Here is a 15,595-nt window from a genome sequence, read left to right as displayed (position 1 = left end):
AAATATAAAACGTGCCGTAACTTTTGCACAGACCGCATTTTGTATCCCATTTTTCCCAATGTGCTAAATTTGGCAAGTAAACAGTAACTGAGCATTAAAATGTGTAGAGGTTACTTTCATTTCAAATATCAACAAAGAATCATGTGACCAGAGGCGCCCAAGCTTTTGCATACGACTTTGTTATGTGTGTGTGTGTGTGTGTGTGTGTGTGTGTGTGTGTGTGTGTGTGTGTGTGAGCGCACGTGTGTGTTTGTGTGTGGTTAATCTCTAACCTGCTTTTCATCCTCGCTGATGGAAATGGGTCAGAGCTCAGCCAACAAACTGCCAGTTACCTTACACGCGCACACACACACACACACACACACACACGCACACACACGTACACACACATGCACAGATGTTTCATACGGGTGGATTTGGGATGCTGGCGGCTTTTGAATAAGATAATCTCCTGGTATGATATCCTCCCATCAGAGGTCAAACTGGTGTGTCATAATCATGTAATAATGGTGGTGTTATTGATTAAAATACCATGTACTGTACATCTACAGTGAGGAGTTTACAGCATATTCTGATGTGATGCGATGGTGTATAAAACTGAATACTGATAGATTCATGCTTTCTGTATCTGATTCGCTTGCCTGGGTGTTGACTCAAGCTATGATCAGAGCTACCTGGGGAAAAAGCCCAATCGACTGAATGGTAAAGGATAATAAATGAATTTACCTCTGGTAGCAATTCAATTTGCTTTATGCTGCGTTCATCTGGGAGAACTCAAACCCCACCAATTCATGAGCCTCAGAAGTGTGAGTTACTAGAAAATAAGCTATGATATATGATGTACCTGAAAAAGCTAAGATCGAGGAGATGCTTCTTAATCAGCACAATGTCACTTCTCACTAAAAACTATTTAACTAGCTATTCCCTCCAAAGCCTCATCACATAAGAACCACCATGACCTTATTTTTACTGCACACAGACTACAGCCCAGTGTGACAGCAACTTAGAAGGGGCCAATGTGGCATTTTCACAATATACAATATGTGCAATTTCATTTTTACGCTTTTTAAATGTTTTATTAACCAACTTTTAAACAACATACGAGGGAAGACGGCATAACTGAAGCACTTCCGATCCAACTTGTTCACAGATGTTAGAAAAATCAGGGAAGCACTGTATATTTTTTAAAGCTTTACAAAGTTAAGCACACCATTAAAGGTATACTGACTTAATAAAGTGTACTTTTAGATCTACTTAAGAGTCACTCTGTGCCAGTTCAGGCCCTGTCCAGTCAAGTCATGGACTTATGTAAAATAATTTAATAAAATAATAAAACTTTTTTTGTTCAAATCACCTTGCAAACTTTCAAAGATCTGCTGTTATGTTCAAAATTACACCTTAAATATTACATTTAACTGCTTACAGAATGACTGAACTGAGTTGAAATAGAAATATATTGGAGGGTAAATCCGAGGATGTACTTTTTTTTTTGTTGTGCAATATTTGGGGCAGTCGAGGGCTGGAGGTTAGGGATCTGGCCTTGTGACCAGAAGGTTGCTGGTTCAATCCCCAGCGCCGACAGTCCATGACTGAGGTGTCCTTGAGCAAGACACCTAACCCCCAACTGTTCCCCGGGCGCCGTGGATAGGGCTGCCCACCGCTTCGGGCAAGTGTGCTCACTGCCCCCTAGTGTGTATGTGGTGTTTCACTTGCATGGATGGGTTAAATGCGGAGATGGAATTTCCCCGGTTGTGGGATCAAAACAGTATCACTTAAACTTAAACTTAACTTCATCTTAAAAATGACATTTTTAAGTCAGCTTTCAGAACGGTTTTTACACATCACATTTAGCAGTATTCCTACATTTCTGGCAAATCTGTGAGTGATATGTTTCTGAATGCAATTTTTGAAGTTATGTCATGAAATAAAAATAATTTTGCAGTTAAAAATCCATTTTTTGAGTGGTCATTTTTAGTTGAAGCCATTTTTAGAATACAGCAGGGCAAATTTTAGGAATTCATAACTAAAACCAAACATACTTACTTAAATTAGTAATACTTAATTTTATCCACTTTCAGAAAAAATACAATACATACTTAATGTTTTTCTGATGCATGTGAACAAGTTGGAATGGACCAATATTAATGCCCCAGCAGAGCCATATGTAAAATAGCTTATTAAAAACAAATAAACAACAGGATTTTAACTAATCTAACAGTTTGGTAAAAATGAATGAATAAAATTTGATCATTAGGTCATGGGCTGCTGTCCAGTCATCTACGCGTTGCTGTGTAGTTTATGCAGGTATTATAAACTGATTGTTGTCTTTATACATGCAGCTATACATACATGGGCAAAGAATGTTGGAGATGGAGCTGCCGGGTAGAAGGAGAAGAGGTAGACCTCAGAGAAGGTTTATGGATGTAGTGAAGGTGGACATGGAGATGGTTGGTGTGAAAGTAGAGGAGGCAGTGGATAGGGCAAGATGGAGGCAGATGATCCGCTGTGGCGACCCCTAAAGGGAGCAGCCGAAAGAAGAAGAAGTCTTTATACATGCAGCTCAGTGTTCGTAAAGTATTGATGCGTAATACTCCTGTTATTCATCATGTTAACAACACATCATCATAAAGCCCACCCAGAGTGTTGTCCAGGCTATTTTTGGAAATGGATCACTGGTTGACCCCACAAGTCTTGCACTGCAGACCAGTGGAGTTGCAGTTTTCTACACTAAATAGAGGCACCCAGAGGACGTGTCTGCCCCCCTCTGGATTGTGTGCCTCTGCCTTTTCACCAGAGTTGACAAAGGAAGTGGTGATGGCGTCACATCCCCCTGTCAGAAGTTTAACCACATGGCGTGTCGCTTTGCGGCTCGAAATCATAGAGGAAGAGTTGTGCAGAAACAAGCAACCAGGGTTTTTATTTCCGGGCAACGCCATTTTGTCACTTGCCCTTTTGCAGGCCGTGAAAACACTGGGTGAGACTATTTCTTTTAATTGAACTTCTAGAGATGCACCTGCTATATTTCCTCTGAAATGCTTGTTGTCGCTTGGTTTAGGTGGAAGCAAAGCTCTTTCTAGGTCAGTCAGAGAGGGAAGTATCAGTGCCTTCATGGTGTTTGTTTAAGAACAGGAAATTGGGTTGCTTCGTAACATTAACACTGGGCTGGAGGGTTTCAGTTTAGATGAATGAGGTGGGCTCCATCACTCTATGTTGATGCTGGGCTTGGCTTGGTGGTGCATGTTGCTAAAGCTGTCTGGTTAAGCATGCTTTTCTTAGAGAGCTGCAAGGGTGCTGTGTTCATAACTTGCTTTGAGAGAGGTATGATTCCAGGCTTGTGTAGACCAAGTGCTGTCCTCGCCTCAATTTCTTCTCCAAGACTTCTCCAGTGACCGGTACTGGCCTTTATCCAGCTACGTTTGTACTCTATGTATCTTCAAGCTGTATCTTTCGTGCTGGTGGAAGCCCGTTTTTGTATAAACCATATAAAACAATACTACATAAACAAATTATATTGTTTGTAAGTACTTAATTTTTGTTCTTCTGCTTGTGGGACATTGTAGATGTGAGCTTATCTGTAAATACATTGTGAGGACGAACTTCTTTTATTGAGATGTAGATGAATAGTGGCCTTCTGAGAGCAAACTGTCTTCAGATGACTGCTTTTTCAGGTTTCCTAGGTGAAAAAAAAGAAAGGAAAAACACCCTTAAGCACGTAGCACTTCTGTAACCTCTCAGCTGGAGAGATTTGTTGATGCCTTTTTTAGACCAGTGCCTTATCTTTTCCAAGTTTGCAGATATGCAGATAGACTTGTCTGATCGTCAACACTGGTATGATATTGTCTGCAGGCCCATTTCTTGCTGTGTAAGATTACAAAAACTGTTGGAGCGGAACATTGAGCAAGAGGTAGATCCTTTACAGACCTCAAGCATGAACAACACCATATAGCTAACCAGCTTAATCTTTAACATTCACTTCTTATCTTTTAAGATCATGCTGAAAGGAATAGATCAGCAAAAAAGTAACAAATATTTCACTTATTTTCCTCTTACCTTAATGGTTAGTCAAGACATGTTTGGTGTTTGAAGTTTCTTTCTTTAGTTTTGCACCAGCCTGATATATATATATATATATATATATATATATATATATATATATATATATATATATATATATATATATATATATATATATATAAATGAATGTAATCTATTAAAACAAGTGAAATTCGGGTTTACCCTGATGTTTTTAGCCATGCAAGGTACTTTTCCATCTATAAAGTGTCAGAAACAACATAAGCAAGTCTATTTCAGATCATTTAACAACTCGACACCGTTTAAGGCAAGTGTGTGGTGATTTACGTGTTCGGTTTGCACTGCACAAGTCTTGCCTTCTATCAGCAGAGAGTACTTTTCACTGCATAACATAGCCAAGACCTTCCTACTGTGTCTGGAAGAGTCCACTTGACTGAGTGAAACGACCAATCACTGGCCTGCTTTTAGCGCTGTGTGTAAGGCAATTGTGAAATTCCCACGGATATATCCAGCTCTGAAAGGCTCATGATGTCGAGTGCAGTGACTAGAATTCAGCTGGAAAAACTAAAAACTAAAAACTTTGTTTCCCGTCTGAATGACTGGCTGAATCAATCAGAATGCAATGGACAAAATCCTGATTGTGTCCAGCTCAGCGTGCCAAACGTCAAATGTTCCAGATGGGCAGAGCATCTGAGGCTGAGCCCAACACTGTGCTAACTGTTGGAGTGTAAATCACTCGTTACCTACATTAGCCTCACAGCACTATTGCAAGGCCAAAGAAGTGAATGTAAAGGCCCAGGACACCTTTGTTGTATGTTGTATGTAAATAACTCTCCAGTGACCAATGAGTGGTCAATATACTTTGCCAGAATTCTTCACGTCTATTAGATTTTGGGTCATTTCAGGCAGCGCTTATGGAAGCACTACCCTCACTGATCACAAGGCAGGTGAGGTGTATTGCGCCCACACAGCTTTCGCAGAATTGCTGTCCTCTACAGCTGTCAATCATGCGAAGGCTAACCTAGCAAGTATAACTGAGCTATCATATGTCTACCCTGGGTGGACATCTAGCAGCAAAGTCAATAAGAACTTGACCATCTTCAAGATGTTGGCAAATAAATGGTGCATCATTTTTTTGTGAGTTGCGAAAAACAGCAGGGTTTACAATACAACCTGCACCTGTTACACTAATTTCTCTGTACTGTCACTGTTAAGTTCTGCTTTATTGGTGTAGCAGGCTGAGAGTGTTGGCCAGAGGACTGTCAATCAGGGGTGGTCATTAGAATATTAGGACTATGCCCAGACAGATTTATGTGTTGTTTAAGCTGTATTTTATGTTTCTGTTTCCGTTACCCAATTTTAGTATAATACAAACTTTTTAAATATTGTACACCGTGTTTGTTTGGACATAAAGGCGAATTCTGTCGGTTTTGTTTAAATTTCTGCATTTTTAAAGTCCGTCAGAGTGATTTCATGTGGAACGCTCCATTCAAAGTAAACTTAAAGGATATATTAAGACATAAATGCCTCTAAAAGCTCCTTTACAGAAGGTTATTACATAAAATAGCCATGAATATGCTGCCTGATACGTGACATTGTTTATTTTTGATAGGTTTGTAAAACCTATTAAAGTTTATTCATGGTAGGGAGGTGTTAGGCATAAGTAGTACTCAAAGAAAACATATTTCTTTCATAGATTTTTTGCCCTTATCAAGATGACATAAGACACATGTAGGCTCATTGGTCATTTTGAGTAGTTAAAACGTGGCTGTACATCATGACCCCTGTTTAGTTGTAAAGAAATTGGAGGCAGTCATTTTCTCTGCCCCATTTCACTGAACCACTCTTAACGAACAGTGGTTGAAAAGAAATTTTGATTTGCATAAAATTGTGTAAATTAGATTTTTTCACCCGACTATCCCTTCATATGCTCTATTGTGTCTTTTCGCCACAGGGAATTAGTCTATTTACGCTCAAAGGAAAGCTTTTGCTTGGTGGTTAGTCCACAGTGCTGTGTTTCCGCAGCTTTTTTCTCTCTTGAGGGAGTCTTTATGGTCTCAGTAGGATTGCTTTGTGCTTTTGCACATGTGTACGCATGAATTAGGGCTGGAGACATTGCTGCAAACACACTCATCAACATGCCTGGAAGTGTCTGTGCACAGTCATGACACAACATGCCCACTCATTGTTGATGTGTGTAACAGTTGATTATTACTGAAGGCCATGCATACTTTCAGTCGTGCTGCTTCAGCAGTTGCTGTCAGCAACAAAAAGTCAGTCTTGTTCCTCGTCCCTCCCCCTGTCTTTTTCCAGCAATGGAGTTTATGGAGTTTTCTGTCTTTTTCTGCATATAAGGCATTTCCTTAATTATTACTGAGTGAGATTAAAGGCGTTTCCGATTTGACTGAGAACAAATATTCAAGAGGATTAGATTCAGGGTCGTGTGGGGATGCAGACTGTCTTTCACTGATTAGGCTTCTTCCTTAATGTCTGGGCCTCTGGGCCTCTGGGCCTAGACATTTAGGAAGTAACTGCCTGTATCTGTTAAACTAGCCTCGATCTGCACTTTGCTTTGCTTTCCTGACTTTATGCAGGGTGGACAATAACTTAGATTTGATTGTATTTGAATGTGAGACCTCAGTATCATTGAATGTATCTGGGATTGTTCGAATTGTGAGAGGCAGAAAATGCAACCAGCTTCTAAGACTGTACTTTGGAGGTGTGGAAAAAATGTCCCTGATATGTTTCAAAGACTGAAAGCGAGATTCCTGAAAAGAAGTATTAAAGGTTTAATATAAGTTTTCTGCTTTTTTTTCCTGACTCTGGAACTTAATGGCCATTTCGGTTAGAAATGAAATAAATGAGGGTGGTCTCTGGCTTTTGCACGGTACTGCAGCTGTCAGTAATATGTGCTTTATGGTCCGCATGTGCAAAAAAAAGAGGTTGTGCAACAGTCATTATTAAAACATTTAATGGTTTGAGTAAAACTAATGTACAGGCTCTGATTTGGTCCAGCATTTAGAGCTCTTGTTAGTCTCCACTGAGAAGAAAAACACTGTAAAAGAGAGAAAGAATTATGTACAGTGACCACAAGATTAGTCACTCCTCCATGTATGTGCTAGTGCAGATAGACCCGTGTTGTGTGTAGTGTGTAGGGTATGAGATGTGTACAGTAACAGTGCATGTGTTTTTGTTAGCCTCAGTCATATGACGCAGTGGAGCCGGTGGATGTGGAGGAGTTTCTAATGACGCAGCTGCGCAGCGGGGATGCCGAGCTCATGCAGGAGCTGGGAGAGTTCCCTGACGACGACCTGGAGTTGGACCTGGTGGAGAGAGAGTGCCGAACGATTTGGCACTCTGTCCCAGAGGAGGGGTGCGTTCACCTTGATTGTGTTGTTACTAGTCTTCCTAGTGTTTAGTAAGAAATATGCTTCTTTATTTATGAAATGCATTTGTGCTTGATTTAATCAGAGCCATGCAAATCTAAGGCGATGTTCAGACTTGGCAGGTCTGGTTCAGTTAAAACAAAGTCTGGTGCAATTAGTGTGAATACTGCCATGTTTGTTGTAGTGGTTAACACCTCTGCCTTCTGCACTGTAGACTGGGGTTCAGTCCCAGTTCAAAACCCTACACTATACCAGTAAGAGTCCTTGGGCAAGACTCCTAACACCGCCTTGGCCTACCTATGTAAAAATAATCAAATTGTAAGTCGCTCTGGATAAGAGCGTCAGCCAAATGCCGTAAATGTAAATGTAAATCCTTGGTGCACGCTAAATAAGTGAACTGGGACCCCCCCCCAAAGGAGGTGGGAGTCAGTGCCCTTCTAAATGAATCAGGTATTGACAGATAAATCAATACAGACACAAAAACTGCAATCTTAGTTAGGCCAGAGTACAGCATGGCACCAAATGTACGTTATTGAATCAGCCTAATCAATATTATATTGTTTTTATGCTCTGGTAAGAACCAAGGGAGTCAAACTATAGATATAAACACATCCTAGGGGCCCTAGTGGCTGTTACAATAGTGATATTAACCAAATACAATATATACAAATAAACCTATAATGGTGTCTACTGTGCTGAAAATACAAACAGGACTATTAATCTTTCAAAGAGAACGTGTTTTATTTTCAGCATCTGAGTACTATCCCAGAGTTCAAAACGTCCAGTCCAAGCATGATAAATAATAATGTTTCAATCATTTTTGACACTTTATCTTGTTTAAGATGAATGCACGTCTCATGCATTTTCCTGTAATCATATGTGTACAGAACGTGACAGTGATGAGACTGTGTTTATGCTGATATACTGACTGTATGACGCATGTAGCTTACTTGAAGTACGCATAGTTATGTACACAAAGAAAAACATGCCTTATCAGCAGCAAATGCTAGAAATTCTTAGATTGACTGCGTAGACTGGCATAGATAGTGAAAATGTTAGTTAACCTCTTAAAGGTGCAATGTGTAAGATTTAGGGCGATCTGTTAGCAGATATGCAATGTAGTATACAAAACCATGTTTTCATTACTCTATAATCACCTATAACTACAAATCGGTAACTTAGAATTAGCTCTTCATGTCTACATAGTGGATGAGTCCTCTTCCAACAGAGGCTGTCATGTTATGCTACCATGTTTCTACAGTAGCCCAGAATGGACAGACCAAACACTGGCTCTAGAGAGTGCCTTTTGCATCTTAGTGCTATAGCACTGGTTGGATGACACAGAAAGAAGAATAATCAGTGGTTGCTGCCTCTGCTGGCTAACCATTTTGTGTTTGTGAGAATTGTGGGAACCTGAATTTAGACAAATGGGGAATCATACTAATTATTTAGCACAAGAGAAAAGAAGGGAGCGTGAATCCTCATCATCTAAGAAGCAGAAACATGATCGCTACCATCAGTTCTAATACATGCTTGGAAAGGGAGAGGTGAGGGAGGTGTATTCAGTTGGTTGCAGTCTGCAACCTCACCACTAGATGCCACTAAATCTTACACACTGCACCTTTAATTTTTAAGCCATTACATCCGTAAGCATATTATACAGTAATTACATGCAAAATAATGCAAATTGGCTGAGTTCTTCTTCAGTTGTGATCATGCTCATAGGCAGGCAAGTCCTGGATACGTAAGGGACAATGTTATGAGTAAAAAACAAAGCTTGAGGCATAAAACACAGCTGACTAGGAGTATGTACATATCAATGTATGTATATGTATATAAATGTGTGTGTGTGTGTGTGTGTGTGTGTGTGTGTTTTCAGGGTGGAACTAGATCCTCATGTGAGAGATTGTGTTCAAAGTTACACTCAGCCTTGGCTGATAGTCAGTAGGAGGTAAGCATGTACTCTGTAGTTATGTACAAAACCAATTCCCAAAACTTGGCTTATTAGTTATGGTGTGGTGAATGGCCAGTGTTGGCAAAGGTGTGTCCACTGAACCTGGTTGTATCTGTTCTGCTTGACTCTTGTCCAGGTGCCAAGGAGATGGCTGGAGTGCATATTCAGAGAAGTCGGGCTTTCACAGACATCTACAAAAGCAGGTCTTTGAGTCAGACGTCCAGCCTGAAAAACAGGAGCAGCCGGTAAAGACACTGATTTCTGCTGTTGCTTTGGCGCCACAACTGATTCACTGATACTACATGAATATATGAATATATACACTGAGTATATGAGCCAGGTGTGTTAGATATGAGCTGTCCAGGGTGGTATATCTCCAGGATCGAGCACCACTGCTGTAGCTGGAATAATTTTAGTGCACTTATTTTATGTAAACTCTTTATATTTACTGTTTTGACCGAGTGTGTCCTGAATTTCAGTTTCAGTTTTGGCCAAGAATGACTTTTTTATAATTTGTCAGCTGAGTTTAAGAATGTAACATCTGGGAACTAAGTCATATCTGCTAATTCACTGTTTACCTAAAACAAAAAAAACTGCCAGTATCGGTTATGCCTTGCTACGTTTCTTGTGCACTTAATACTCGCAAATAATTCAGCCAAAAGAATGAAGGAAGGGAGTTACAGGTTTACTTGAGGCAAACAGACATAGAAGAATAGTGAAACAGGGAAGAGACTGTGGAGGGTTGGAAAAAGAGCAGGGGAACATTTTGGCTCAGTCCCACCTCTGTCCCACCGACTAAGGGCAGGCAGAATGAAGCATGAATATTCATGCAGTCCGAGTCTCGCAGTGCTTCTGCTCCAGCCCTGGCCTGCCAAGTCTTAATTACCCAAACCAAAGATGCTTATTTCAAAGCATGTATTTTTCGTGAACTTGGAGCCAGGGTCCACGGGAAAACCAGGCCCACTTGCTCCCTTAAAGGACCTTAAAGGAACCCTACATTCACTCTGAGGTTAATTAGCAGTCTGTTGGGGTAGAAGGGAACCTAATAGCTGGCTCAGGTCTGGACTGAAGCAGGATGGGTGGTGGGGGACTACACATCCTATAGCTTGTGAACCTCCGTGCTATCCAACATGTGGGCTTAACCATATGGTTTTCATAATCAGAGATGAACAAAAATCTCCCTTAATGTTTTGAGAATGCGTTTACCGATAGTTGGTATGGGCTTTTCCTGGAAGGGGGAATTTATCTAACCCATAAGTACTGCCCTCCTTGATTACATTTTGGATAGCAGAGGCTCGGCTGCAGGCGTCCTTGTAACCGAAAGCCTGGCTGAAAAAGCCAAGTTTCTGAGACCTAAACTAATTCAGCTGCCAGATTTTATTGTGTAAGCTTTAATGCTTTAGAGTTTCGATCTGATGCATCTTTGCACAGTGAAATTTCTATGCAATATGTTTCATGTTGTGAATTGCATGCAATTTCATTTCCATGAAGCTTGTCAGTTAGAAAAGCAACTCATTAACAAAACATTTGATTACCCCACAGGTTAGTCATATTAGCAGCTCATGTTTTTAATACATTTTAACACACATTTTTGCCATATAAAGTCATCTGCAGTGCGTTGTTTACATTTACATTTTTGCAGCCTTTTTATCATATTTGTAGAATTTTTTCCAACTGACACTGCTGTTCCTATTTCTATTAGCCTTTTTAAATTAATATTTAATAAGCTGTTATGGTTGTGCTTGTTGCCTCTCTTGTCCTGTCATAGAAGCTCAGCAAGGAGTGCATCTTGGTTTCCTTTTCCGTAACAATCTTCAGTCTTTAATTCCTAAAGGAATCTGGGCTCGGTTTAAAAACTGGATGTCAAGAGAGGAAAAAATGAATGATCTAACTGTGTGGATCATGATAACAGCAGGCTAATAAAGAAGCCTGAATGCTGGTACAAGTTGCCGTTACCTGGCAAGTTAAGCCAACTGATTACAGGAATTTTAGCTTTGAGAAACACAGGATTTTTAGTTATCATGATTTAACTACCAAACTCGCGTAAAGTTCATTAGTCTAAAGAAAAGGTATTTTCTTGTATTTTCTTGTCCATTGATCTGGTGAAAACAATCATTTGAAATTATGCCGTTCAGAATGATCACGTGATGCATCGTCAGTATTTTGATTGGCTGTTTCAGGAAAGTTGTCTCACTGTTCATACAGTTGCAGCTGAGTTTCAAGTGAGTTGCAAGTTGCATTGCAATATATAACTTGAATGAAATTTAGTTTCATGTACATTTCAAGCAACAAAAAGTTGCATCAAAGTTTCACTGTGTGAAGCCTTAGGCTATTTACAAACATAAAAATAGCTTGGTGTATTGTTTTTAGTATGTATATTCCATCCAGTTATATTTGTATATCTAGATTTTTTGTTAATAATTTTAATTCTGTACTAAAATAATCAAATAGAATCATAGTGAAATTTAAGATGTCATGATGCTGCTCACTGCTCTCCCTGCTCACACCCACTACACCTGGTAACCAGCAGGTTTGAGTCAGGTGTGTTAGAGCAGGTAAATCACCAAACTGTAGTGGACCAGAAGCTGGACATTCCTGCTGTAAGCTGAATGATGTGTCTTGGTTTCTGTTTTTCCTCCTCAGGTTAAGTCTCCGTCTCTGGCGGTGTTATGCGATGATGACAGCACACGGAGCACCATCACATCTTCCGACTTTGACCTGCGGGGTCTGCAACCAGACCCTCGGCTTGACAGTCTCCTGCGCTTTAACAACCCCGAGGACCTTGACCGCTTTAATCTGGACGCTAGACTTGGCAACCGCCAGCCCGAAATTTTCGCCCTGTACCCGCCTCCTGATGACGTGAGCCCTGACCCAACACTAGCCACATCAACAAAAACACTGCAATACAGTTTGGCATTCTGAGGACACACCATGTGTTTTTTCAGACATTTGAGGATGTTGATGTCCTGACATGACAACTACAGTTGTATGGAAATGTTTTGTTGATTTTCTGAGTGAGAGTTTACACATACTCTATAGTGAGGCACATTTTTTAAAATATTTAAGGCACAATTACTAATTATTTGCTAATTTTAAAAACAAAATGTGTCCTGTGCAAAAGATGTGGCACAAAATTGTAATTGGTGCATGACAATTTGCAGAAAAGTGTCATGCTGAAGTGTTTTCTGTATATATTTACTTAGAAAATCAACCACACATGTAATTAGGCTAGGGTATTTACATTTACGCCATTTGGCAGACGCTCTTATCCAGAGCGACTTACAGTTTGATCATTTTACACAGGGAGGCCAAGGTGGTGTTAGGAGTCTTGCCCAAGGACTCTTATTGGTATAGTGTAGGGTGTTTACCCAGGTGGGGATTGAACCCCAGTCTACAGCGTAGAAGGCAGAGATGTTACTCACTACACTAAGGTCCTTAAACTCCACAGCACTGCAGAAGTGCTCTCCATGCTTTAACTTGATAAGACACCTGATGCAACTTGATCAGTACGTTTTAGAAGTGTTACTGTTTTCCTTTTGATATGCAATTAAATGACATCACATAGTTGTTCATATATAATTACACAACTTGTCATTAATTACAGTTAGTTACATTCATTTAATTTACATTCAATTTGCATTCTATAAAGACCGCTTCAGTTTTGCACCTCAACTTTTTAAATGTTGAACAATGATAAAAATATGGCAAAAATGTGAGAGATTTTTTTATTTTATTTTGGCAAAACGAGCCTGTACACACAGCAGCAATTTTTCACCAAATGAAAATCAAAATAAATATTTTCTCTTCTACTTGCAAACAAAAGTACAGCATACGTTGTACGTTTAGAATTTGCATAATGTTGACAGAATGTTTCAATGACCTGCAAGTGAGAAACACTTAAACAAAATGTAAATAAGAGCCGATTCACGGGGCCGATTCTACGCCATCGGGGACCTCGGACGTATAACTGATGAACTGATGTGGTGAAGCAGGAAAACCACTGAACTGCAGCACTGCAACAAAACAGTTTGAGAAACCTGCTTTAGACTTTTAAAGCATTAGGAAAAACCTGCAACATCCATCCTGCACATCCTAACAAAAGAGATGTTTTGCCATTTTTAATGCAGTGTAGTTTATTTGTGTGGAAGTGATGCGCATTTGAATCAGGTGCTATAAATGTTTTACTTTTTCACTGTCATTTTTCAGTGTAGAATTCGAATGAGAGCTGATTTTCTTTCCATCTACAGGAAGATGTAGTGGAGATCCGTCCCATTCCCGAATGTCCAAGGGAGCACATGGGCCACAGGATACTAGTGCGATGCCAAACCTTCAAGTAATCCCCTTCTTCTCCGTAATTTGAGTTTCTGATTCCAAGCATTCAAACTGGGCTGAGGTACTGGGCCAATAAACTTTAAATCACAGGGTTTTTTGACCTCAAATAAAGGACACCATGCCTTGCTGCCTCACAACATGGGATCTCTCATCTGCCACATCTATTAGTAGAATATGAGCTCAGTTTGGAGGATTCAGCGATTCCTCTTATAATAAACCAAAAATATTTTTTTAAACAGGCAAACTCTCTGCCTGTTATTAGATATTATATATATATATATATATATATATACTTTTTTTTTTTTTTAGATAATATTAGATATATTAAATTATGCAAATGTGAGAGACTACACATCCATTTATTTAATTTTTCTTAAGTACAAGTTTATAATTTTTCAGCATTGGTAAAAAAGCAGATTTATAAATAAATTTATTTATAAATTTAGCAGATTTATAAATAAAAAGCATATTTATAAATAAATATGTTTTTTTCCAGTATTTAGTGTGTCCACTTTTTTGCCTTCTTTTTGGGATTTCTTTCCAAAGAAATGGGATATTTTTCCACTCCAAAGTTCAGTCTCAGAAGTTGGTTGCACTTGATTTTCTCCTCTCTCTTAAAGATGAGGGCAGTTCTGAGTTCTTGCGTGGTTTTTAGGAGTCCCATTTTCTCTATACCTCTTAATCATTTTTTTAGTTTCTTTATCAGTTCATTTCTTTCAAGTTTCATATTCCTCATGCAAGTATATTATCGTGTATCTAATCTCTTTAGAAACATCTGAAAAAATTCCTTTTTTTTGTTCATTTTTAACTGGAAATTATATAAATGAATAGCAGTCTCTGGTTTTGCCCAGTATTATATGCTGTATGTTGTAGTTTCTCTGTTTTTGGAGATATGAAGCTGCATTGCTGTTTCACAAGAGCAGTTATTTGTTATATTTGTACTCTACAGTAATGTACAGTTTGAGGATGCTTGAGACAAAATAAGGCCATTTGTCACATTAATTACATTACATTTCAGAAATTGTTCCCTTTTCCTATAAAGTTACCATTTCAAAGATAAAGTTACAACAGTGATGATATATCACTGAGGTTATTGGACATGTAGAACTATGCTTTAGTTTAAAAGACAGTAATTTTATCCTTTTGTCTGTTGCAGGTTTGAGATCGAGATTGAGCCCTTGTTTGTCACCATGGCCTTATATGACCTAAAGGAAAAGAAAAAGGTCAGTATCTGCTCGGTGCCACAGGGATAGAGACGCTTTCAGTGTGTAGAGTCTTGTGAAGCCTATTGATCAGCACGGCCATAAGAAGTGAACAGCCCTTTGAGGAACAGTGGCTGTGTTGTTATCTGTGTGAAGACTTTAGTCCTGAGTAGGACGTTCTGCTCTCAGCACTTTCAGCTTGAACTGCAGCACCGGTCACCTTCTTCAGCCACATGCGTAATGAGGGCTTGAAGTGCATGCAGGGGAGCGCGGGGCACTAATGAACACATTTAGTTTTTTGCTAAACACTTTATTTTTTTAGAAGATTAATATTTGTATAAATAAGCAAGCTACACATCTCTGCTGCAAATGCATACGTAAACTTATAAATACCAGACTCCACATTTATGGACAGTTCAGCTAAAAGTGATGGAATTTTGAAAAGCTATTTGTAGGTTGTAAAATTTGCTAGAAAAGAAATAACCTGGAACTGATAAACTGAACCAAACATAATTAATTCTATGATATCTGAACCAAATTAAATGTTTGATGTAAGCACATGAAACACATCCAAAATACAAAAAAAAATTTGTTCAAAAGAGGCTGTGAAGTTGTCAAACACTGAAGTACAACAGCAAATAAATGGTAAATTTAAATTAAAAAAATATCTAAATATCATAAAATTTCAC

The 15,595-nt window shown here is 39.1% G+C and overlaps 1 protein-coding gene across 2 annotated transcripts in view; it reads left to right on the top strand.

Annotated features, from left to right (window-relative positions):
- Positions 1-15,595, top strand: part of dock8 (dedicator of cytokinesis 8) — a 95,124-nt gene that overhangs the window by 21,357 nt on the left and 58,172 nt on the right. The window contains exons 1-7 of one of the 2 annotated variants that reach the window (XM_017714767.2): positions 2,883-2,974; positions 7,230-7,405; positions 9,298-9,369; positions 9,509-9,617; positions 12,016-12,231; positions 13,620-13,705; positions 14,861-14,927. In XM_017714767.2, the coding sequence (XP_017570256.1) occupies positions 7,278-7,405; positions 9,298-9,369; positions 9,509-9,617; positions 12,016-12,231; positions 13,620-13,705; positions 14,861-14,927 (678 nt within the window). In that variant the 5' untranslated portion in view covers positions 2,883-2,974; positions 7,230-7,277. Of the gene's footprint in view, positions 1-2,882; positions 2,975-7,229; positions 7,406-9,297; positions 9,370-9,508; positions 9,618-12,015; positions 12,232-13,619; positions 13,706-14,860; positions 14,928-15,595 lie in introns of those variants that run through there. The other variant, XM_017714766.2, reaches the window with a different exon arrangement.

This window comes from Pygocentrus nattereri, chromosome 28, assembly GCF_015220715.1.
Source record: "Pygocentrus nattereri isolate fPygNat1 chromosome 28, fPygNat1.pri, whole genome shotgun sequence".
Classification (NCBI taxonomy): domain Eukaryota; kingdom Metazoa; phylum Chordata; class Actinopteri; order Characiformes; family Serrasalmidae; genus Pygocentrus; species Pygocentrus nattereri.
The sequence above is the reverse complement of the archived record's forward strand: the minus strand, read 5'-3'. Positions and strand labels throughout refer to the sequence as shown.